Source organism: Triticum dicoccoides, chromosome 7B (assembly GCF_002162155.2).
Source record: "Triticum dicoccoides isolate Atlit2015 ecotype Zavitan chromosome 7B, WEW_v2.0, whole genome shotgun sequence".
Taxonomy (NCBI): Eukaryota; Viridiplantae; Streptophyta; class Magnoliopsida; order Poales; family Poaceae; genus Triticum; species Triticum dicoccoides.
In genome coordinates, this window is record NC_041393.1 from 96,854,907 (window position 1) to 96,879,091 (window position 24,185).

General features: G+C 46.1%; 2 protein-coding genes across 3 annotated transcripts; one reads left to right on the forward strand and one right to left on the reverse strand.

The window, feature by feature from the left end:
• Positions 1 to 2,616: 2,616 nt before the first annotated feature.
• On the forward strand, positions 2,617 to 4,047 carry LOC119338138 (probable carboxylesterase 12). The gene has a single exon (XM_037610436.1). The coding sequence runs from the start codon at positions 2,793 to 2,795 to the stop codon at positions 3,762 to 3,764; it is 972 nt and encodes a 323-aa protein (XP_037466333.1). The 5' UTR covers positions 2,617 to 2,792; the 3' UTR covers positions 3,765 to 4,047.
• Positions 4,048 to 14,682: 10,635 nt separating this feature from the next.
• On the reverse strand, positions 14,683 to 21,137 carry LOC119341753 (alternative NAD(P)H-ubiquinone oxidoreductase C1, chloroplastic/mitochondrial-like). Of its 2 annotated transcripts, XM_037613609.1 has the most exons (12): positions 20,928 to 21,137; positions 20,538 to 20,728; positions 19,886 to 19,981; positions 19,623 to 19,689; positions 19,338 to 19,518; positions 18,655 to 18,748; positions 18,153 to 18,368; positions 17,166 to 17,558; positions 17,017 to 17,093; positions 16,774 to 16,877; positions 16,572 to 16,684; positions 14,683 to 15,895 (listed from the first exon to the last, which is right to left on the reverse strand). In XM_037613609.1, exons 1-12 carry the CDS (start codon positions 21,013 to 21,015, stop codon positions 14,858 to 14,860), a joined length of 2,658 nt encoding a protein of 885 aa, XP_037469506.1. In that variant the 5' UTR covers positions 21,016 to 21,137; the 3' UTR covers positions 14,683 to 14,857. The 2 variants fall into 2 exon arrangements, with proteins under 2 accessions (XP_037469506.1, XP_037469507.1); XM_037613610.1 differs by lacking the exons at positions 19,623 to 19,689; positions 19,886 to 19,981; positions 20,538 to 20,728; positions 20,928 to 21,137 and having other exon boundaries at positions 18,655 to 18,752; positions 19,338 to 19,475.
• Positions 21,138 to 24,185: the final 3,048 nt, after the last annotated feature.

A 24,185-nucleotide genomic window follows, 5' to 3' on the forward strand; every position in this document is an offset into this window, starting at 1 on the left:
GACTTATATTTAGGAATAGAGGGAGTACTATTTATACATTGAATGGAGTTTGAACTCCTTGCTAGTTCCTTTTATCATTGAGCTTAACTTATTTTAGGATTTGTGTTTGAAAAGTAACAGAGTAGTTTAATTACGCATTATGATAAAACACAATCCATAATTGTTTTAAATCATCAATATATTCTCCTTTACGTGATATCTAGTGCCTTTCAGCTATGATGTTCAATAATGTGCAGTGGTAAAAATTCTTTTTTATGTGTGACGTCATATTGATATTAGACTTGCTATATTTAGTCAATAGAGCTTATAAGGACAAGGGGTTGACACTTGATTCTCTCATTTTTTTTGGGTTTTGTCTAGATCAAGTGCTAGAGCTTATGTCTGGGTTTTGGTACTTGAGTCATTTTTTTACTTTTACTCCCTCCATTCTAGAATATAAGGTGTATTGGTTTCCGTGCAAGTCAACCATTTAAAAGTTTGACTAAGATTATGGAACAAAATAGAAACATCTGCAATACCTAATAGATAAAATATGAAACTACCTTTCATGATCGATCAAATGATATAAATTTCATATTGTGGATATTGATATATTTTTCTAAAAACTTGGTCAAACATGCACTCGTTTGACTTTTGAAAAAACAAATACACCTTATATAAAGGAACAGAGGGAGTAGAAGAAAAATATATCATTTTTAAATAGTTTTAGAAAATGTGCCTTAATTTTTTTAAATGTACACAAAATTTAAAGATGTTTGTATATCTAAAAAAACCATAAATTTGATATTTTAAATTATAATCTCTTATATTCTTTAGAATCCTTTTGATTTGCGGAGATGGTCACAAATTTTAAAATATTCGAAAATTTAACAAATCCACCAGTTTAATAATGGTTCTCGATTTTTTGTAAATATTTAAAAATTTTGAATTTAAAAACATTCACAAATATTTGCACATTTTAAAATAATGACAATTTTAAAAATTATATATTAAAAAATTCATAAGTGTTTCTGAATCAGGGTCGTGAAATTTCAATAAAAATCCTGAATTTAGAAAATAACTAAAAATATATCACATAAAATTAAATTTCAAATAAAAATAAAAAAGGTTAAAACCGAAAGAAAGAGAGAAGAAAAAATATTAGAAAAGGGAAGAAAGAAAGACTAAAAAATTGGTGCCCCGTCTTGTCCTGGGCTGGTCCAATAGCCCGCGGGATTCGCGTTTAGTCGGTATCTAGTGACTTAGGTGAGGAATAGGATTTCGTGGACAAGGGCGACGGCTATTGGATTGGAGTGTAAAGAAAACTTGTTTCCTCTAGTTGGATGGTTAGAGGTACTGTGGTTCAGGGTTCAAGTACTGGTGCTCGCAATTATTCTTGAATTTATTACAGGATTTTCGGCAATGCGCATTCAGTGGGAGGAGACATTCCCATCGACGACGAGGTGACTACGGTGACTTCGTAAATTTTAAGATGATATGCAGGCTCAGTCTTTCAGAGGTTCTCATATGGGTAGGATGTGTGTGTGTGTGTGTGTGTGTGTGTGTTCATATGGGTGAGTGTATGCAGTGGCGGTGCCAGAAATCCAATCACGTGTGGTCAATTGAATGTTGTGTAGTCAGATGTATGCATTTATAATATTTTTGGCATAATTTCTACTTGATGTATGTAGCTTTTTCCAAAAGTTGTGTAGTCAATTGACTACCCAACTTAAGTGTGGCTTCGCCACCGAGTGTATGCGTGTATATATGAGCGCTTGCGTCTGTATTGTGTTCAAAAAAAATGGCACAAGTAACGACGGTGTAGGATTTTGAGGACCTCTTTGATTTGCAGGCATGTCAAAATGTAGAAATAGAAAAAAAAATGATTGATTGACGAGTCCACTTGAATCCTATAGAATATCAAACCACATGAATTTAGATTATATAGTGTTTGATGTCACAGCAAAAAAACGAACCAACCTGCGGTTTGATGGTTAAAAGGATAGTGATATCCTTAGCCCATCAGAGTTCAAATCCTAAACTTGACATTGATGCTTGCATAGACGTTCTGGTTGATTATGAAGGCGTATGTGACGTCTTCATCAATTTCAAGATGATGTGCTGACTGAGTCTCTCGAAGATGATCATAAGAATAGTGTGTGCATGCGTTCATTTATTAGGATGTGTGCATATGCATATGCATGAGCGTGTACGTTTGCACCGTGTTAAAAAAATGTAAAAAACAAAAAGAAAGGTCTGAGTTAAATGGATTTTTTCCATCAAAATAAAGTGTAAACCGATTCTTTGATTATTTTTTTCTAAGTATTCCAATCCTAACGAATCAAGCAGGATATGTAGGACCGAAAGATCCAAATCCTTTATGAAATTTCCTGAATCAAAGCAGCCATGATATATAGTGCCCAGAAGCATTTCACTAGGTCTTCTAGAAGGCACGCGCCCAGTTTTCCCGAATATATATATTATTTTTAAGCACAAAGGAAGGAGGGCTACGCTGAAAAAGGCCCCCACAATGATCGGCACCGACCGCGCGTATGGTGGGCATCTCCACTCTCGCCAACACTGCTCTGCTCTGCCGCGCACCAAACCATCAAAAAGTGCCCGTATCGCCATTTTTGCCACCACACCTACCGTCCTACCGTTCGCTCCACCAATATCTGGCATCCACCATTCCTCCACCACTCCATTACATAATGCCGGCGATCGAGACCCGAGAGCGAAGCCTCGAAGCGACGGCACGAGTGAGGTAGCCCACGAACGATCGAATACGCGACCAGAAGAGCTAGCTCGTCCCAATGGCGGCAACGGGCGGCTCGGACGAGGAGGTGCACTTCGACTTCTTCCCGCTCGTCCGCCAGTACAAGAGCGGCCGCGTGGAGCGGTTCTTTAACTTCCCCCCGATCCCGGCCGGCGTCGACCCCGCCACGGGCGTCGTCTCCAAGGACGTCGTCATCGACCCGGCCAACGGCCTCTGGGCGCGCGTCTTCCTGCCGCCCGGCGCCGCCGGCAAGCTCCCCGTCCTCATCTACTTCCACGGCGGCGCCTACGTCATCGGCTCGGCGTCCGACCCCATGACGCACAACTACCTCAACGGCCTCGTCGCCGCGGCCAACGTCGTCGCGGTGGCGCTCGAGTACCGCCTCGCGCCGGAGCACCCGCTCCCCGCGGCCTACGACGACTCCTGGGAGGGGCTCAAGTGGGTGGCGTCCCACGCCACGGCGGGCGCGGCCGGCACCGAGCCGTGGCTGGTCGACCACGGCGACTTCTCCCGCGTGTTCCTGGCGGGCGGCAGCGCCGGGGGCACCATCGCGCACGTCATGGCCGTGCGCGCCGGCGAGCAGGGCGCCCTCCCCGGGGTCGGCATCAAGGGGATCATCGTGGTGCACCCGTACTTCAGCGGCGCGGCGGAGATCGGCAAGGAGGCGACCACGGGGAAGGCGGAGAAGGCCAAGGCCGACGCCTTCTGGCGCTTCCTCTACCCGGGCTCGCCGGGGCTGGACGACCCGCTGTCCAACCCGTTCTCGGAGGCGGCCGGCGGCAGCGCGGCGCGCATCGCCGGCGAGCGCGTGCTCGTCTGCGTCGCCCAGAAGGACGGCCTCCGGGACAGGGGCGTCTGGTACTACGAGAGCCTCAAGGCGAGCGGGTACGGCGGCGAGGTGGAGCTGCTCGAGTCCATGGACGAGGACCACGTCTTCTACTGCATGAAGCCGCGGTCCGAGAAAGCGATCGAGTTGCAGGAGCGCATCCTCAGCTTCCTCCGCAAGTGAGCGGCCGCGCGCACCGGCTGGTGAAGGCAAGGGAAGGGAAGATTCCCTTGATGGAATAATTTTTACCGCCACTGATTTTCCGATGTTTGAGCTTGAGAGATCTCCCTTCAATTTGTTTGTTCCTCGGTTATGTCCTCGCCGATGCAGTCGACTGATGTTTATGTCCTCGATAAATTGGCGAAGAGAGCTAGTGGGTTTCTTGACAATCCGTGCTGAAATTGTTGTTCCAATCATCTTTCCTGTAGAGGCCGAAAGCAATAAAGCTCTTTCATTTTTTGTTCTATTTGTCTTGTGAAAAGTGATGGATCATGTTTCGTGTTTTAAAGAGAAACCGCAATTAACCTTGTACTCCCTCCGTTTCAAATTACTCGTCATAGTTTTAGTTGTAGTTGGGTTAGTAAGAGTTATACTCCCTCTATAAACCACTAGTGTCAAAACCACTCTTATACTATGGGACAGAGGAAGCAGTAAAAATAACCATAACGGCGAGGAATCACCGTCTTCACTTTATAGTCGAAATGAGGGACTTGAACCGGGGCTCGTGACAACAACCTTAGTGTTAAGAGTTAGAAATTGTTGCTTCCGACCAATGTTCAGGATATCGATAACTTGTAGCCGCTCGATCGGTCGAGGAGTACGGATTAATCAGGGAATCGTCCTATTAAGTGAATTTAGCGGTAACCCATTTATGGGTAGGTTAATTAGGGTCATATCTATATATCTTATCTTCATAGTAACATGCAATGTATTAAATGCCTAAATGTGCTATTCTACATAGTGGATTTCACCCTTTGTAAGTCATCAAGAGTTCAGGACCATACAAGCTCCAAACTCCCGCCCTATATCATCTGAATTCCGCTTCAAAGATGTAGCATTTGCAGCGTTAGAAGCAGCCATAGATTGCTACATATTAACAAATAGTCAAATACACCACATTAGACAATAAGCAGCAGTAGCAGAATATAAGCGGCAGCATAGCACAGAGCAGGAGAGGGAGGGGGCGGGGAGCTTGAGCAGGCTCGGTGCGCCTACTGCTCGGAGAGGGGCGGCGACGGTTGCTGCTCCAGCCCCACCAACAAGAGTTACTACTACGGGAGGGAAGGGGAGAGTGAGCAGGGAGGGAACTATAGGGGAACGTAGTAATTTTAAAAAATTTCCTACACACACGCAAGATCATGGTGATGCATAGCAACGAGAGGGGAGAGTGTGTCCACGTACCCTCGTAGACCGAAAGCGGAAGCGTTATGACAATGCGGTTGATGTAGTCGTACGTCTTCACGATCCGACCGATCCAAGCACCGAACGTACGGCACCTCCGTGTTCAGCACACGTTCAGCTCGATGACGTTCCCCGGACTCCGATCCAGCAGGGTGTCGGGGATGAGTTCCGTCAGCACGACGGTGTGGTGACGATGATGATGTTTTACCAGTGCAGGGCTTCGCCTAAACTCCGCGACGATATGACCGAGGTGGAATATGGTGGAGGGGGGCACCACACACGACTAAGGAACGATCCGTAGATCAACTTGTGTGTCTCTAGGGTGCCCCCCTGCCCCCGTATATAAAGGAGCAAGGGGGGAGGCCGGCCGGCCCTAGGGGCGCGCCAAGGAGGGGGGAGTCCTCCTCCTAGTGGGAGTAGGACTCCCCTTTCCTAGTCCCACTAGGAAGGAGGAAGGGGGAAGGAAAGAAAGGGAGAGGGAGAGGGAAAGGGGGGCCGCGCCCCCTCCCCTAGTCCAATTCGGACTCCTCAAGGGGGGGGGCACGCCACCTCCTGGGCTGCTGCCCTCTCTCTCCCCTCAGGCCCACTAAGGCCCATTACTTCTCCCGGGGGGGTTCCGGTAACCCTCCGTCACTCCGGTTTTCTCCGAAATCACCCGGAACACTTCCGGTGTCCGAATATAGTCGTCCAATATATCAATCTTTATGTCTCGACCATTTAGAGACTCCTCGTCATGTCCGTGATCACATCCGGGACTCCGAACAAACTTCGGTACATCAAAACTTATAAACTCATAATAAAATTGTCATCGTAACGTTAAGCGTGCGGACCCTACGGGTTCGAGAACTATGTAGACATGACCTAGAACTGTTTCCGATCAATAACCAATAGTGGAACCTGGATGTTCATATTGGCTCCTACATATTCTACGAAGATCTTTATCGGTCAAACCGCATAACAACATACATTGTTCCCTTTGTCATCGGTATGTTACTTGCCCGAGATTCGATCGTCGGTATCCAATACCTAGTTCAATCTCATTACCGGCAAGTCTCTTTACTCGTTCCGTAATACATCATTCCGTAACTAACTCATTAGTTACAATGCTTGCAAGGCTTAAGTGATGTGTATTACCGAGAGGGCCCAGAGATACCTCTCCGACAATCGGAGTGACAAAACCTAATCTCGAATTACGCCAACTCAACATGTACCTTTGGGGACACCTGTAGAGCACCTTTATAATCACCCAGTTACGTTTGACGTTTGGTAGCACACAAAGTGTTCCTCCTGTAAACGGGAGTTGCATAATCTCATAGTTGTAGGAACTTTGTATAAGTCATGAAGAAAGCAATAGCAACATACTAAACGATCATGTGCTAGGCTAACAGAATGGGTCAAGTCAATCACATCATTCTCCTAATGATGTGATCTCGTTAATCAAATGACAACACATGTCTATGGTTAGGAAACATAACCATCTTTGATTAATGAGCTAGTCAAGTAGAGGCATACTAGTGACATTATGTTTGTCTATGTATTCACACATGTATCATGTTTCCGGATAATACAATTCTAGCATGAATAATAAACATTTATCATGATATGAGGAAATAAATAATAACTTTATTATTGCCTCTAGGGCATATTTCCTTCAGTCTCCCACTTGCACTAGAGTAAATAATCTAGATTACATAGTAATGATTCTAACACCCATGGAGTCTTGGTGTTGATCATGTTTTGCTCGTGAGAGAGGCTTAGTCAACGGGTCTGCAACATTCAGATCCGTATGTATCTTGCAAATCTCTATGTCTCCCACCTGGACTTGGTCCCGGATGGAATTGAAGCGTCTCTTGATGTGCTTGGTCCTCTTGTGAAATCTAGATTCCTTTGCCAAGGCAATTGCGCCAGTATTATCACAGAAGATCTTCATTTGTCCCGATGCACTAGGTATGACACCTAGATCGGAAATGAACTCCTTCATCCAGACTCCTTCATTTGCTGCTTCCGAAGCAGCTATGTACTCCGCTTCACATGTAGATCCCGCTACGACACTTTGTTTAGAACTGCACCAACTTACAGCTCCACCGTTTAATATAAATACGTATCTGGTCTGCGATTTAGAATCGTCCGGATCAGTGTCAAAGCTTGCATCGACGTAACCTTTTACGACAAGCTCTTTGTCACCCCCATATACGAGAAACATATCCTTAGTGCTTTTCAGGTATTTCAGGATGTTCTTGACCGCTGTCCAGTGATCCACTCCTGGATTACTTTGGTACCTCCCTGCTAAACTAATAGCAAGGCACACATCAGGTCTTGTACACAGCATTGCATACATGATAGAGCCTATGGCTGAAGCATAGGGAACTCCTTTCATTTTCTCTCTATCTTCTGCAGTGGTCGGGCATTGAGTCTGACTCAATTTTATACCTTGTAATACAGGCAAGAACCCTTTCTTTGCCTGATCCATATTGAACTTTTTCAACACTTTATCAAGGTACGTGCATTGTGAAAGTCCAATCAAGCGTCTTGATCTATCTCTATAGATCTTGATGCCCAATATGTAAGCAGATTCACCGAGGTCTTTCATTGAAAAACTTTTATTCAAGTATCCTTTTATGCTATCCAGAAATTCTATATCATTTCCAATCAACAATATGTCGTCCACATATAATATTAGAAATGCTACAGAGCTCCCACTCACTTTCTTGTAAATACAGGCTTCTCCAAAAGTCTGTATAAAACCATATGCTTTGATCACACTATCAAAGCGTTTATTCCAACTCCGAGATGCTTGCACCAGACCATAGATTGATCGCTGGAGTTTGCATACTTTGTTAGCTCCCTTAGGATCGAAAAAACCTTCCGGTTGCATCATATACAATTCTTCTTTCAGAAATCCATTCAGGAATGCAGTTTTGTCATCCATCTGCCATATTTCATAATCATAAAATGCGGCAATCGCTAACATGATTCGGACAAACTTAAGCATCGCTACGGGTGAGAAGGTCTCATCGTAGTCAACCCCTTGAACTTGTCAAAAACCTTTTGCAACAAGTCGAGCTTTGTAAACATTAACATTACCGTCAGCGTCAGTCTTCTTCTTGAAGATCCATTTATTCTCTATTGCTTGCCGACCATCGGGCAAGTCAACCAAAGTCCACACTTTGTTCTCATACATGGATCCCATCTCAGATTTCATGGCTTCAAGCCATTTTGCGGAATCTGGGCTCACCATCGCTTCTTCATAGTTTGTAGGTTCACCATGATCTAGTATCATGACCTCCAGAATAGGATTACCGTACCACTCTGGTGCAGATCTTACTCTGGTTGATCTACGAAGTTCAGTAACAACTTGATCTGAAGTTTCATGATCATCATCATTAACTTCCTCACTAATTGGTGTAGGTGTCACCGGAACTGATTTCTATGATGAACTACTTTCCAATAAGGGAGCTGGTAAAGTTACCTCATCAAGTTCTACTTTCCTCCCACTCACTTCTTTCGAGAGAAACTCTTTCTCTAGAAAGGATCCATTCTTAGCAACGAATGTATTGCCTTCGGATCTGTGATAGAAGGTGTACCCAACTGTCTCCTTTGGGTATCCTATGAAGACACATTTTTCTGATTTGGGTTCGAGCTTATCAGGTTGAAGTTTTTTCACAAAATCATCGCAGCCCCAAACGTTCAGAAACGACAACTTTGGTTTCTTGCCAAACCATAGTTCATAAGGAGTCGTCTCAACGGATTTTGATGGTGCCCTATTTAACGTGAATGCAGCCGTCTCCAAAGCATAACCCCAAAATGATAGCGGTAAATCAGTAAGAGACATCATAGATCGCACCATATCTAGTAAAGTACGATTACGACGTTCGGACACACACCATTGCGCTGTGGTGTTCCAGGTGGCGTGAGTTGCGAAACTATTCCGCATTGTTTCAAATGTAGACCAAACTCGTAACTCAAATATTCTCCTCCACGATCAGATCGTAGAAACTTTATTTTCTTGTTACGATGATTTTCAACTTCACTCTAAAATTCTTTGAACCTTTCAAATGTTTTAGATTTATGTTTCATTAAGTAGATATACATGTATCTGCTTAAATCATCAGTGAAGGTGAGAAAATAACGATATCCGCCACGAGCTTCAACATTCATCGGACCACATACATCTGTATGTATGATTTCCAACAAATCTATTGCTCTCTCCATAGTACCGGAGAATGGTGTTTTAGTCATCTTGCCCATGAGGCACGGTTCGCAAGTACCAAGTGATTCATAATCAAGTGGTTCCAAAAGTCCATCAGTATGGAGTTTCTTCATGCGCTTTACACCGATATGACCTAAACGGCAGTGCCACAAATAAGTTGCACTATCATTATCAACTCTACATCTTTTGGCTTCGACATTATGAATATGTGTATCACTACTATCAAGATTCAATAAAAATAGACCACTCTTCAAGGGTGCATGACCATAAAAGATATTACTCATATAAATAGAACAACCATTATTCTCTGATTTAAATGAATAACCGTCTCGCATCAAACAAGATCCAGATGTAATGTTCATGCTCAACACTGGCACCAAATAACAATTATTCAGGTCTAAAACTAATCCGGAAGGTAGATGTAGAGGTAGCGTGCCGACCGCGATCACATCGGCTTTGGAACCGTTTCCCACGCGCATCGTCACCTCGTCCTTGGCCAGTGCTCGCTTATTCCGTAGTCCCTATTTCGAGTTGCAAATATTAGCAACAGAACCAGTATCAAATACCCAGGTGCTACTGCGAGCTCTTGTAAGGTACACATCAGTAACATGTATATCACATATACCTTTGTTCACCTTGCCATCCTTCTTATCCGCCAAATACCTGGGGCAGTTCCGCTTCCAGTGACCAGTTTGCTTGCAGTAGAAGCACTCAGTTTCAGGCTTAGGTCCAGACTTGGGTTTCTTCTCTTGAGCAGCAACTTGCTTGCTGTTCTTCTTGAAATTCCCCTTCTTCTTCCCTTTGCCCTTTTTCTTGAAACTAGTGGTCTTGTTGACCATCAACACTTGATGCTCCTTCTTGATTTCTACCTCCGCAGCTTTTAGCATTGCGAAGAGCTCGGGAATTGTCTTGTTCATCCCTTGCATATTATAGTTCATCACAAAGCTCTTGTAGCTTGGTGGCAGTGATTGGAGAATTCTGTCAATGACGCTATCATCTGGAAGATTAACTCCCAGTTGAATCAAGTGATTATTATACCCAGACATTTTGAGTATATGCTCACTGACAGAACTATTCTCCTCCATCTTGCAGCTGTAGAACTTATTGGAGACTTCATATCTCTCAATCCGGGCATTTGCTTGAAATATTAACTTCAACTCTTGGAACATCTCATATGCTCCATGACGTTCAAAACGTCGTTGAAGACCCGGTTCTAAGCCGTAAAGCATGGCACACTGAACTATAGAGTAGTCATCAGCTTTGCTCTGCCAGACGTTCACAACATCTGGCGTTGCTCCTGCAGCAGGCCTGGCACCCAGCGGTGCTTCCAGGACGTAATTCTTCTGTGCAGCAATGAGGATAATCCTCAAGTTACGGACCCAGTCCGTGTAATTGCTACCATCATCTTTCAACTTTGCTTTCTCAAGGAACACATTAAAATTCAACGGAACAACAGCGCGAGCCATCTATCTACAAACATAGATAAGCAAAAATACTAGCAGGTACTAAGTTCATGATAAATTTAAGTTCAATTAATAATATTACTTAAGAACTCCCACTTAGACAGACATCTCTCTAGTCATCTAAGTGATCACGTGATCCAAATCAACTAAACCATAACCGATCATCACGTGAGATGGAGTAGTTTTCAATGGTGAACATCATTATGTTGATCATATCTACTATATGATTCACGCTCGACCTTTCGGTCTCCGTGTTCCGAGGCCATATCTGCATATGCTAGGCTCGTCAAGTTTAACCTGAGTATTCTGCGTGTGCAAAATTGGCTTGCACCCGTTGTAGATGGACGTAGAGCTTATCACACCCGATCATCACGTGGTGTCTGGGCACGACGAACTTTGGCAACGGTGCATACTCAGGGAGAACACTTCTTGATAATTTAGTGAGAGATCATCTTAAAATGCTACCGTCAATCAAAGCAAGATAAGATGCATAAAAGATAAACATCACATGCAATCAATATAAGTGATATGATATGGCCATCATCATCTTGTGCTTGTGATCTCCATCTCCGAAGCATCGTCATGATCATCGTCACCGGCACGACACCTTGATCTCCATAGTAGCATCCTTGTCGTTTACGCCGTCTATTGCTTCTACGACTATCGCTACCGCTTAGTGATAAAGTAAAGCAATTACAGGGCGTTTGCATTTCATACAATAAAGCGACAACCATATGGCTCCTGCCAGTTGCCGATAACTTCGGTTACAAAACATGATCATCTCATACAAAATATAGCATCACGTCTTGACCATATCACATCACAACATGCCCTGCAAAAACAAGTTAGACGTCCTCTACTTTGTTGTTGCAAGTTTTACGTGGCTGCTACGGGCTTAGCAAGAACCGTTCTTACCTACGCATCAAAACCACAACAATAGTTCGTCAAGTTAGTGATGTTTTAACTTTCGCAAGGACCGGGCGTAGCCACACTCGATTCAACTAAAGTTGGAGAAACTGACACCCGCCAGCCACCTGTGTGCAAAGCACGTCGGTAGAACCAGTCTCGCGTAAGCGTACGCATAATGTCGGACCGGGCCGCTTCATCCAACAATACCGCCGAACCAAAGTATGACATGCTGGTAAACAGTATGACTTGTATCGCCCACAACTCACTTGTGTTCTACTCGTGCATATAACATCAACGCATAAAACCTGGCTCTGATACCACTGTAGGGGAACGTAGTAATTTCAAAAAAATTCCTACGCACATGCAAGATCATGGTGATGCATAGCAACGAGAGGGGAGAATGTGTCCACGTACCCTCGTAGACTGAAAGCGGAAGCGTTATGACAACGCGGTTGATGTAGTCGTACGTCTTCACGATCCGACCGATCCAAGCACCGAACGTACGGCACCTCCATGTTCAGCACACGTTCGATGACATTCCCCGGACTCCGATCCAGCAGGGTGTCGGGAATGAGTTCCGTCAGCACGACGGTGTGGTGACGATGATGATGTTCTACTGGCGCAGGGCTTCGCCTAAACTCCGCGACGATATGACCGAGGTGGAATATGGTGGAGGGGGGCACCCCACACGGCTAAGGAACGATCCGTAGATCAACTTGTGTGTCTCTAGGGTGCCCCCTGCCCCCGTATATAAAGGAGCAAGGGGGGAGGCTGGCCGGCCCTAGGGGCGCGCCAAGGAGGGGGGAGTCCTCCTCCTAGTGGAAGTAGGACTCCGCTTTCCTAGTCCCACTAGGAAGGAGGAAGGGGGAAGGAAAGAGAGGGAGAGGGAGAGGGAAAGGGGGGGCCGCGCCCCCTCCCCTAGTCCAATTCGGACTCCTCAAGGGGTGGGCACCTCCTGGGCTGCTGCCCTCTCTCTCCCCTCAGGCCCACTAAGGCCCATTACTTCTCCCAGGGGGTTTCGGTAACCCTCCGGCACTTCGGTTTTCTCCGAAATCATCCGGAACACTTCCGGTGTCCGAATATAGTCGTTCAATATATCAATCTTTATGTCTCGACCATTTCGAGACTCCTCGTCATGTCCATGATCACATTCGGGACTCCGAACAAACTTCGGTACATCAAAACTTATAAACTCATAATAAAACTGTCATCGTAACGTTAAGCGTGCGGACCCTACGGGTTCGAGAACTATGTAGACATGACCTAGAACTGTTTCCGATCAATAACCAATAGTGGAACCTGGACGTTCATATTGGCTCCTACATATTCTACGAAGATCTTTATCAGTCAAACCGCATAACAACATACATTGTTCCCTTTGTCATCGGTATGTTACTTGCCCGAGATTCGATCGTCGGTATCCAATACCTAGTTCAATCTCGTTACCGGCAAGTCTCTTTACTCGTTCCGTAATACATCATTCTGTAACTAACTCATTAGTTACAATGCTTGTAAGGCTTAAGTGATGTGTATTACCGAGAGGGCCCAGAGATACCTCTCCGACAATCGGAGTGACAAAACCTAATCTCGAATTAGGCCAACTCAACATGTACCTTTGGGGACACCTGTAGAGCACCTTTATAATCACCCAGTTACGTTGTGACGTTTGGTAGCACACAAAGTGTTCCTCCGGTAAACGGGAGTTGCATAATCTCATAGTTGTAGGAACTTTGTATAAGTCATGAAGAAAGCAATAGCAACATACTAAACGATCAAGTGCTAGGCTAACAGAATGGGTCAAGTCAATCACATCATTCTCCTAATGATGTGATCTCGTTAATCAAATGACAACACATGTCTATGGTTAGGAAACATAACCATCTTTGATTAATGAGCTAGTCAAGTAGAGGCATACTAGTGACATTATGTTTGTCTATGTATTCACACATGTATCATGTTTCCGGATAATACAATTCTAGCATGAATAATAAACATTTATCATGATATGAGGAAATAAATAATAACTTTATTATTGCCTCTAGGGCATTTTTCCTTTAGGAACATGTTGTGGCCTAAACACCCAGTTTTGGCGTAAAGGAGGGAATGGGCCATAATCGGACCAGTGGGATAAATCGGCCTTATAGCCAGTTAATGAGCACTCAGGCCTAGGTGCGGCTTTATTTTGAGTGGGGGTTCGGTTGGACGCAGGTGTAAGTGCAGAGGCAATGGCACTAGGATCAGGAAGAACCGGCTGGCGCGAGAAGTGGCGCGGGAGCCGCGGCGTAGGAGGGAAGATTTGAATGAGTCGTGTTGGGTCGCGTTGTAAGTCATGGGCCGTGGGCCAGAGTAGGTGTGGTGTGTGGGCTTGCGGTTTATAAGCAAGCATTGGCACTGTAGATCATCAAGTTTGAATTGAATCATTTTGAGCCTCTCGCTGTCTCTCTCTCGTCCTCTCTGTCTTACCCCCTCTCGAGCTACTTTCCCCTTCCCCTCGCCATGGCCTCGCTCCGCTGTCTCTCTCAGTAGCTACTTCACCATCGGCGACTCGGTCCGTCCCACGGTCGTGACAGCGGGCCTGGGCGTAGTGGCCGTTTTCGTGTAATATGACCAAAGAATATGGCCACTTCGGTATATACCCCTTCGATTTTTAAGTGTGAAGCTGCGGGAAGCAACTCTCCCCCTAGCTTTTTTTCCATTGTGAAGGAGATGGAGATGGAAAATGAATAGGGCCCTAAGTTGAGCTAGCTTCTCCAAAACGAGTTCTTGAGCTTTTGGCTTGTTTTAACAACAAGCTACTAGAAGCTACAAAAAACTGGCCCTTATTACTGTTGGCGGTCAAAATGGATGAAAGTGCAACATAGAGAACACAACCTACATGTATGTAGTGTCAAAAGGAGGGAAAAATTAGGCCAAATAGGAAAGAACACTTAAAATGGGCAGATAAGGAATTCTCTCACAACTAGCCAAACAGTGGAGCATCAGATTTGACGGGCTGGAGCAAATGACACCCGTTAACCCGTACAGTAGGATCCAGATCTGTTTTCGTTCCTTTATGGCGATTGATCTACAAAGCTCGTTCAGGGCCTCCAGATCTGCAGGATTCCTTGAGAGTTGAGAATCATCTCAGCCCAAATCGACCAAGCAAGATCGAAAATGCTCTGTTATAATCACCAACGAATCATCAAACAACTTTGCACGCACGCATTACATCTCAAACTTTCCAAAGATTGTCCGAAAAATCAAAGCGTCCGAGTTAATCTTTTATTCCCATGCCGAATCCATTCACCGGGCGCTCATTTCTTGATGAATTTCACCAGGCGCTCCTGCAGCTTGACGCCCTCCCCGGAGCCCAGCTGGTCGAAGTGGAAGGCGTGGCCGACGCCCTTGGACTCGAACATCTCGATCTCGCCGGCGTAGCCGCTGGCCTTGAGCTCGCGGGCGTACCACAGGCCGCGCTCCTTGAGCAGGACGTCGTCCTCGGCCACGCACACCAGCACGCGCTCGCACGGGATCCCGGCCACGGCGGCGCGCGCCTCGTCGGTCACGAACGGGTTCACGTTGGGGTCGTCCAGGCCGAGCGAGCCCGGGAACACGAAGCGCCAGGTGCGGTCCATGAAGTCGCGCACGTCGGGGCCGAACGCGGCCTCCGCGCCCACGGGCTCCTTGCCCGTGAAGTAGGGGTGCACGGCCATGAGGCCCCGGACGGCGGCGCCCTCGGGCAGCGCGCCGGGCGCGGCGGCGCGGACGGCCATGTTGTGCGCGATGTTGGCGCCGGCGCTGCAGCCGGAGAGGAAGACGCGGGAGAGGTCGGCGTGGTCGAGCAGCCAGGGGTCGGCGCCGTCCCCGCCGGTGAGGACCCAGCGCACGGCCGCCCAGCCGTCGTCGTAGGCGGCGGGGAGCGGGTGCTCGGGGGCGAGGCGGTAGTAGACGGACACGCCGACGGCGCCGGAGCGGGCGACGAGGTCGTTGAGGTAGGCGTGGGTGGAGGGGCGGGCCGGGGAGCCGACCACGAAGCCGCCGCCGTGGAAGTAGACGACGACGGGGAGCTTGCCGGGGGCCGCGGCGGAGGAGGCGTCGGGCGGGAGGTAGACGCGCGCGCGGGCGGGGCCGGCGTGGATGTCCTTGGAGACGACGCCGGTGAGCGGGTCGGTGCCGGCGGGGGCGAAGGCGTCGCCGCCCGGGCGGTGCACGCGGCCGCTCTTGTACTGGCAGAGGTAGGGCGGGAAGTCGAAGGCGATCTCGGAGTCGGGATCCATGGCGCGGCGGTTGGTGGCGTTGGCGTCGGCGGCGGTGGTGGGGGGAGCGGTGGGAGGGGAAAGTGCGGTGGCCACCTACAACAACAAACGGAGGTGGACTTTAGTAGTGGCAGTTTCTCGATCCGGCGTAACAAACGCGCAGTCAACTCTCACCAACCACGGCAACCATGCGCCAACCAAACATGTGAGCGTGATCGTTGCACGACGGCACCTCCCTGAGATTTTTCCTCCCCGTGTGGTTGGAGGTTTTCAGTCGCTATGTTTTGGCAAGTAATTCCACCGTGAAAATTTGCGGTTGCTGCAAGAGGATGTGATGTGACAACCAAGATCACAACCTTCCATTGCAATTTGCAATCCTTGCGATGCAACCTTTTTTCTTCAAGACACTATGCTGAACTTGGCACTGACCTCGGTTGAGTTTTTTTTTTTTACAGTTTTTGGATTGGGACTCGCAATCAGGTGTGAATTTCAATTCCCCCTTTGGGATCTTCAGTTTGCAAAATGCTATACTTATGGAAATCGATGTGCCAGCACAAACGTAAAACATTCAGGAGCAAAATACCTAATATTTCCCCACAAAAAAACAATACTTATATTCAAAATTCGTATGTTCAGAAGTTAGGTGCAACGTAAGCTCGAAACTGAAAATTCGTACTACATAAAACAAATCTCAAATACATCATCCAGCTCGCCCAATTCATGAATTAGCAGGTTTCCTTTACCATCAGGAGCTTCCAATCATGTTACTTACTGCGTTCTGCAGAGAGGCGAGCGAATCGACAGCGCCCTTTGCCAACCAACTGACTCCAACCTTCACCCGGTGCTCATCAGTGGGCATCCTGAGGCAGTACACTAGCTTCCTAGCTGCACAGCCAGGTTAAATTTTTACTCCTACACGAAAAGGTTATTAAGCTAACAAAAAGGTGAAACAACAGGCCTGCAAGGGTCCATACCAGCATGCCCTATGGGCCCTTCCAAGGTCAGTCCCTCGATGAAGTTTGCTGTTATCGCGGCATCGTTTCTACCCAGTGTCATCATCTCACCAAGATTTTGGAACCTGGAAATGCACAGGTTGTTTCGGCTCAACTCGTTATGCAACTTAACTTTTCCCACGAAAATGATCGAACATCGTCAAGCAGAATGGTGATGCTTGGTGTATCGAAATGAATAATACAACGCTGATGCTAGGTTCAAACCTGAACGGCAAAAGGGGCCGGTCATTGATTGCCGCCCAGAGATTCCAACCAGCGAAATCTGCTTGCTGAAAAGCAACCTGGGAGATAAAAAGAGTCATCACTAGTAACGTTAAACTGCCAATGCAGCATCATGACAGATTGTGCCTTACCTGTGCGTTGGCTGGGAGAAATTTTCCTGATGGGTCTCTTAGAGCTGCTGAATCACCAATTGCAAATGTCCGGGGATGGCCCTTTACTTGAAGGGTTTCCTCTGTCTCTACTTGCCCCCGGCCATTCAAAGGAATAACGTATGGGGCATCAGGAGGTTGTAACCGAAGAATCTGAGATTGTGAACCCACTGTCCATAATACCAGATCAGCTTCCAGAACCTGGCTCTGGAGGCCTCTTTGAGCGGCTTGAAGTTCCAAAACTAGTTTCTTATCGCCACCACCAGCTTCTTTTGCATCTGCAACCATGCTACCTGAATCCTCAGATGCATAAACCTCTCTGATGCAGTTCACCGAATATCCCAAGAAAAGTTGGATATTTTGAGACTCAAGAACCTGGTAGGAAATGCAACCAAACCAAAATTAGCTACTACCACGGAAGATAGGATTACTTTCATTTTGGAGTTCAGCAAAGAAATCATGAAAACAATAGGCATCAAGGACCAGCACAATGATATAAATAAACAGCCTGCACTTCTCTATGCTGTATCCTACATGGTCCATAGATGAACAGTTTGGTGACAGATTAGTAGGTGGTTGCCTGGTTGGGATTTATTAAGTTAGCACTGTTGCCTAAATAATTCTATATAGTCCATAAATGAACAGTTTGATGACAGATTAGTAAGTGGTTGCCTGGTTGATATTTATCAAGTTAGCACTGTTGCATTAAAGCTGCAACAGTCTTTCAAAAGGAACAGAGAGGAGAAGAAAGAAAGAAGCCACAACATAGTTTGGCTGACGCAAAGTCTTACATTGCACATGCAGCATCTTATGTTATTATTAACTTCAGATTATAGTCTTAGGACTACTAGTGGCACCAAAAACCGAAGTAGGGAACAGAAGCTTTTTAATCTTCTGTAATAATTTCCTGAGATGATCAGATGAAGTTAATCAAAACAGTCTGTAATGTGTAGATCCTTAGGTAATCACCTTCAGAGCAGCTTCACGATTTCCTGGTGGTGCGTTAGGACAGATGGTTGTTTGAAAATTGATTGCTTTGACAGTCCCTGTGTTCTTTAATCTCTCAGAGATAGTGGCAGCTAGCTCAACACCAGAGTAACCCAGTCCCACAATGGCCACCTGAATAGGTGGGGACTTCTTACCAAACTTTCTCCTTTCTAACATTTTCAATTCACTTTCAACTTTCTGCAGATAAAATAAGGCGACATTACGATTCTTGATGATCACCGTAAGTCATACAATATGAACTTGTTATACACAAACAATTGCCAGAACATGTCAACAAGAGATATATCATTAAAAACCAATAAAATCATATAATTAACGTGGATGCATCAAGAGTTACAGACATCACTGATGTATTTTAGATTAGTATCACTATCAACTTAGCAATCCCAAACAGTAGATGATAAACAGTTGAACTTAGCTTCAGCCCCTAGAGCTGTTATTTCAACAAAGGCTTGATTCTTACCAAAGCATGTTCCAAAGTTGTGAAAGGAAGTGCATATTCGGCAGATCCTGGAACGACGTCAATCTTAGCTTCAGCCCCTAGAGCTAGAACGAGCCTGGCTGCCCATTCCGAAAGATATATCACCAGTTAGCTTATTCTAAACCTAGCATAGAACATCCCAACAAAAAAAAAAACTCGGCATAAAATATGAAGTAAAATACATCACTATTTTTGTTACATATTTCAATAACATCTAAAGAAAGTACTTGTATTATACAGATTAATATTGCATTATTGCTAAAGTTCCCTGATACAGAGTATTGACAGAAGATGAATCGTGGGCTGTACAGCTACATGAGAAATTTTGATTCATATTGGATTCAGGAACAGGCTGATGTAAGGAAAGGGCGTCAAATGACAATCAGGTATTATGTACGAAGAGGCAATTCCAAGAAATTTGTATGCGCAGTTGCATTGTCACTTGTGAGGTTGAAAAGGTGGGACCAGATCTACATGTCAGTAAGACACACAATGTGTTCGAAGTTTCAAAACCTTTTAGCAGCATAGAACAATCAGCCCCATGTTTAAAATAATTCATAAAGAAGAAACACTGTCAAGATAAATATAATTCTTAAATTTGTTTTTTTTCAAAAAGCCTAAACACGACAGCTATTGCAATTCCATGGCATTTAATATCATCGTACCAATCATATTCAACAACGGTGCCACTTTCAAGATGAACAACTCCACCAGTGCATGATACTCCAGGCTCTCTTCTTAAGTGATCAGAAGGGCGAAGAAGCTTTACACTATCCTTCACAAATTGAACACTAGTGTTCTTCAGTAGCTCTGTAAAATACGGAGCTATTTCCCAGACATCCACCTCTGGCATCCAAATTAAAGTCCAACAGTCAAAACATGAAATAATGTGAAAACACACCATATATAATATTACCAGCAAAAGCATTTTACACTTGAAATTGCAGTACCTCCTGATAAGAGCTCATACAACATGGGCTTAAATACAAATCTTTCAGATTGATCAACCAGCATCACCTGCAACATTTTTCCCCCTTCTTAGTAAAATGTTACATCATTTCTTTAGAAAACACAAATGATTGGATTGCAGGATATGGGGACTGAGAAAAAGTGTCAAACTACAAATACCACCAACCCACGCTACTTCGATGTAGAATGGGATAGCACCAGGCAAATCTATAAGTTTCTAGCACAAGGAGCATCATCATTTTACCTGAGGCTTGTTATTACCAGGCCATACAAGAGATTCTAGTCTCAGAGCAGTATACAGCCCACCAAATCCACCACCCAAAATGCATACTCGTGGCCGCTGAAAACAAGAGAACACATTCAGTAAATCTGTAAATGGGACATAAGGGCATAAGGCTTTAGCAGAAGCATGCCAAACTTTCCGCTGAACAATAATACTCACAAGTTACCCTACATACAGACAAAATGCATGGACGGACATGAACTCCAGAAGCAAAACTTAAGGACACCCTGGTCTAGAAAAAACATAAGGGCACACAATTCCTCAAAAAATAAAATCCGTGCATATGAATAATGAGTCCCCATCAAGCAGTTAAACTCTAGAGTTGCCATATATCAAAACAATACTGAGTTACTCAAGTGTTCTATTAAACATAAGATCTATTTGGGTATATATATCTGAATGAAGTGTGCCAAACCAAAGTGTGTTCACTGGGACTAAGTTAGCACAAAACTGCAAACTCTACATACACAAGTCAGTGCTAAAACAGCTGTAGAGGACTTGATCCGTAAAATACACATTGATAGTATTACCAGTGTGCTAATCAAACAGAAAAAAATATATATCATCAGACAACAATGGATTTAAGGATGTGGGTAATCAAAATCCAGTATACCTGCTTGTCCGGCCAGGGGTACAGCGGAATCGGTGCTTCATCAATTGATTGAGGACGAGAGAACCCACCATCCCCGGAGCTACTTGAAGCCATGCATCTGAACAGTCCAGACGGCAGCCCAAACATTGCCGGGACATCACCGATTCTCCACGAGTTTTTGAGGACTGGATTCTTCCATGAATTCGTACCCCCTGTCAGGATCCAGACGAGCAGTCAGTTAGCCTGAGAACAAAATGTCACCCAACGAATCCGCCACTTTCCAAATCGCCCCATTCCGCAAAACTGGAAAGCGCACAAAACCATGCTCGAGTATGCCACAGTACTCCGCATGGAGCTTAAATCAGAGAACCGCAGTCGCGGGAAGAGGGCTGGGGGAGCTTGTGGCCTCACCGAACGGGCCGCGGAGGCGCGCCGAGGCGGGGAAGGGCCGGCCGCGGGGGGCCGACGGGCGGCCCCATGGAGCCGCGCGGCAGCTCATCGGCGGCTAGGGGGGACGGGTGCGAGCGAGACGTGGCGCGCGTGCGGTCGTAGCCTAGCTCCCGGCGATAGGGGGGGAGAAGCAAAAGGAGTTGTCTCCGGAGAGACACGACACGACGAGAGCCGGCAGCGTACCCGTACCAGTCGTAGTAGCGCTGCGGCTCCTCCGCCGGCCGCGTCGTCGCGGAGCCTCCGAGCCCGCTGGCAGCCACCCGCTGAAGATCAGGCTTGGGAATCTGCGCGGCCCATAATGCGCAAGATGGGCCTGATTTGTGCTCTGGAGCGTCCTCAAAAAATTAAAAAATAAAGCATTCTTCTAGGATTTGCACGCAGATAGAAAACTTGTTCATCTCTACAAAAATTTCAGTCCTTTTTTTATTTTCTTTACTATTTTATTTGAATTCAATGTTCGCCCTGGAGCATATGAGCTCATGATCCGCTATGGATTTTCGGCCTTCTAGGTGGTTTTTGAAAGAGAAAATAGCATTCTTGGTCTAGAACAGATTTCACTAAAAAAAGGGTCTAATAAAGGTTTTTCTTTGCTTAATATCCTAAAGGGTACTTTTAAAATACTATAAAATCCCTTTTCGCACCAAGTAATACCTGCTGCATGTAATTTTTATTTCGTTATGTGGTTTAGAGTGATGTGTTTTTTTAGCATGTTCAAGAAAATCGACCGCATTGTCTTTATTTGTTCAGTAAAATCTTTTTGTTCCCCGCAAAAAAAACTTTTTGTTGATGCAGGAAAATAGAATTATAGATCTTTCTGTTGACATAAAAGAAATATTTGAGAGATCATCTCGCTTCAACAATTTTTTTTCGAGAGTACGCAAATTGTATACCATAGCTTTATAAAAGAAGAGAATATCAATTACAAGGCCACTACCACTTGCTGCAAACAACGAGCGTAGCAAAACTCCACACCTGGCTTGTCCAAGGACAGCCACCCACGACAACACAACAACAACGCAAAAGAGCCTACCCAAACCGAAAAACCTCACCGCGTCTTGACCGGCGGCGGTCACCTCCGAAGAACAGCAGCTCCCTCCAAGCTTCCCTTATCAATGCACCATCCCCCATAAAGCCAAGAGGAGGTGGCAAGAGGATGGCGGGACTCGATCCGACCTGAGAAAGACACCATCTTGGAATCACCGGCGACGACCGTGCATTGCGTCGGGGAAGAACGATCAGGGCAACGGTGAACACCGGAGGAGCGCAACATAGGAACTCCAAGTCTCCCAGCACGATGCTCCCAACAGAGAGACGACGTCGAGGACGCCGCCATCATGTCGATTCAGGTCCGAATCAAGGCTTTCGCCCGGAGACAACTGCCAATACCAAGCAAGTGAGGAACTTGGCGACACACTCGGCGACGCCTCCAGGGAGGGGAATGACACCCACGGGTGCCATCGTCGCCGGCCCGACCATAAACCAGACTAGATTTTCATCCGTAATGCCGCGTCACTCCACTCCTCCAAGGTATTGGACAATACCGTCCATGATGCCTCGCACCGCCGCCACCGCAGCAAATTGCCGTCGAGGGTGGGTGCGCAGCCGTGGTTCTCTCCCACCCTCACTGCCGAGAGAACGCGACCAACACAGCATCCACCAAGTCGTGCAAGGGCCAGATCCAGCATTGTCGGCCTTCACCCACGCCAGGGGACTACCACAAGCATGGAGCTGACCCATGCCTCTACTCACACTCCTGCGCCTACTCCATCGGGGCATCACCGCACGCTCCTCACACGGCGGCCGGCCGACCACCCGCTGCCCGCCAAGATACCTTCCTGGCAGGGCCTCCTCGGCGCCGCCACCACCACGGCCGAGCTCACGCCGCCGCCACCAGTAGAGCTGGGCTCCACCTACCTCTGCCATCCTGCTGTGCCCCTGGATCTGCTCGCGCCGCCGCACTCCGCGTTCCCCGCCGTGAAAGCCCACCACCACCATGGCCGCCTCAGGGACGTCCCGCTCCGCGCGAAGGGGAGCCGTCCAGAGGGCGCAGCCAGCGCCCGCCGCCTTCGCCGACCAGGCGCGGCCGCCACCGCCGGCGCCGGCGGCGGCAGCGGCCAGGGGGATGGGATCTAAGGTGTTGGAGGCTAGGGTTTGGGGGAGCCGCACGCGCGTGCGGCCCTGGATGGTGGAAGAAACTCTCGCTTCAACAATAACGATGTTTCGGCTGATCTCAACTCAACCCCTGAGCTGGTTGTTGGTTTTCATGTCTATGAAAAAATATATAAAATACTTCCAGCACCGAGCTAATTCAAGATCCTAGCTCGATGCTGTATAAGTGTATTAATGCAGTATATGGCAGATAAAAATATGACAGGGTGTTGAATCTTTTTTAACAAAGAAGAAAACTTGCGTGACCTTTGCATCATATGGTGCACGTCCCTAATACACTCAACCAAAATGTCTACCATTTAGGAACAGAGGTATTGTTACAAGATTTAAAAATTGCAAATATAAATATGACCAAGCTAGATAATGGTATAGACAAAACAAGTATTGTAAAGCCTAATAAATCCTTGTCCATGCTATATGAAGAAACCCTTGATGTCTGCCTACAGCCAAAATTTTGGATAAGACCAGAAATGCTATTTACAAGTTTAAAAAAAGTATAGTTTTTTTTTTGGAAAGATACATATAGATGTTCTTTCCAAGTTTTTTTTTGGAAAGTTTTACTAAATAATAGGATGATATGTAGGGTATAAAAAAGATAAAATTATGTCCCAAAAACAATTAAAAAAAAGTAGGCACGTACGAAAATATATATTGCTGGAAATTCATATGCACATACCACGAAATAATGTTCATGCATAGCTGGCACGAAAAATATCGGCCAGTCAGTTCTTTGAAAAACGGGCTACCCGTCGATTTCCATAAAAGAAACGCCAAAGTGTATTACAAAAAGTTCACAATAAAGAAACTAAAACAGAAAGACAGCGAGACAAGCTACTAGCTACAGACTATCGGTCATTCAGATGCGAAAACGGTACGGTAGGACATCCTGTTTATCTCATGTAGCTGCCGACTACGCGCATATAGCGACAAAACAAGTTGGTTCTGAAACGTTGGAAGAAAGACAAGTGGTTCTAATGACAGAAATCGCCATGGCAATGAACCTCTCATCACACCGCCCGTAGCTCAGGTTATATAGTCACAACTCACAAG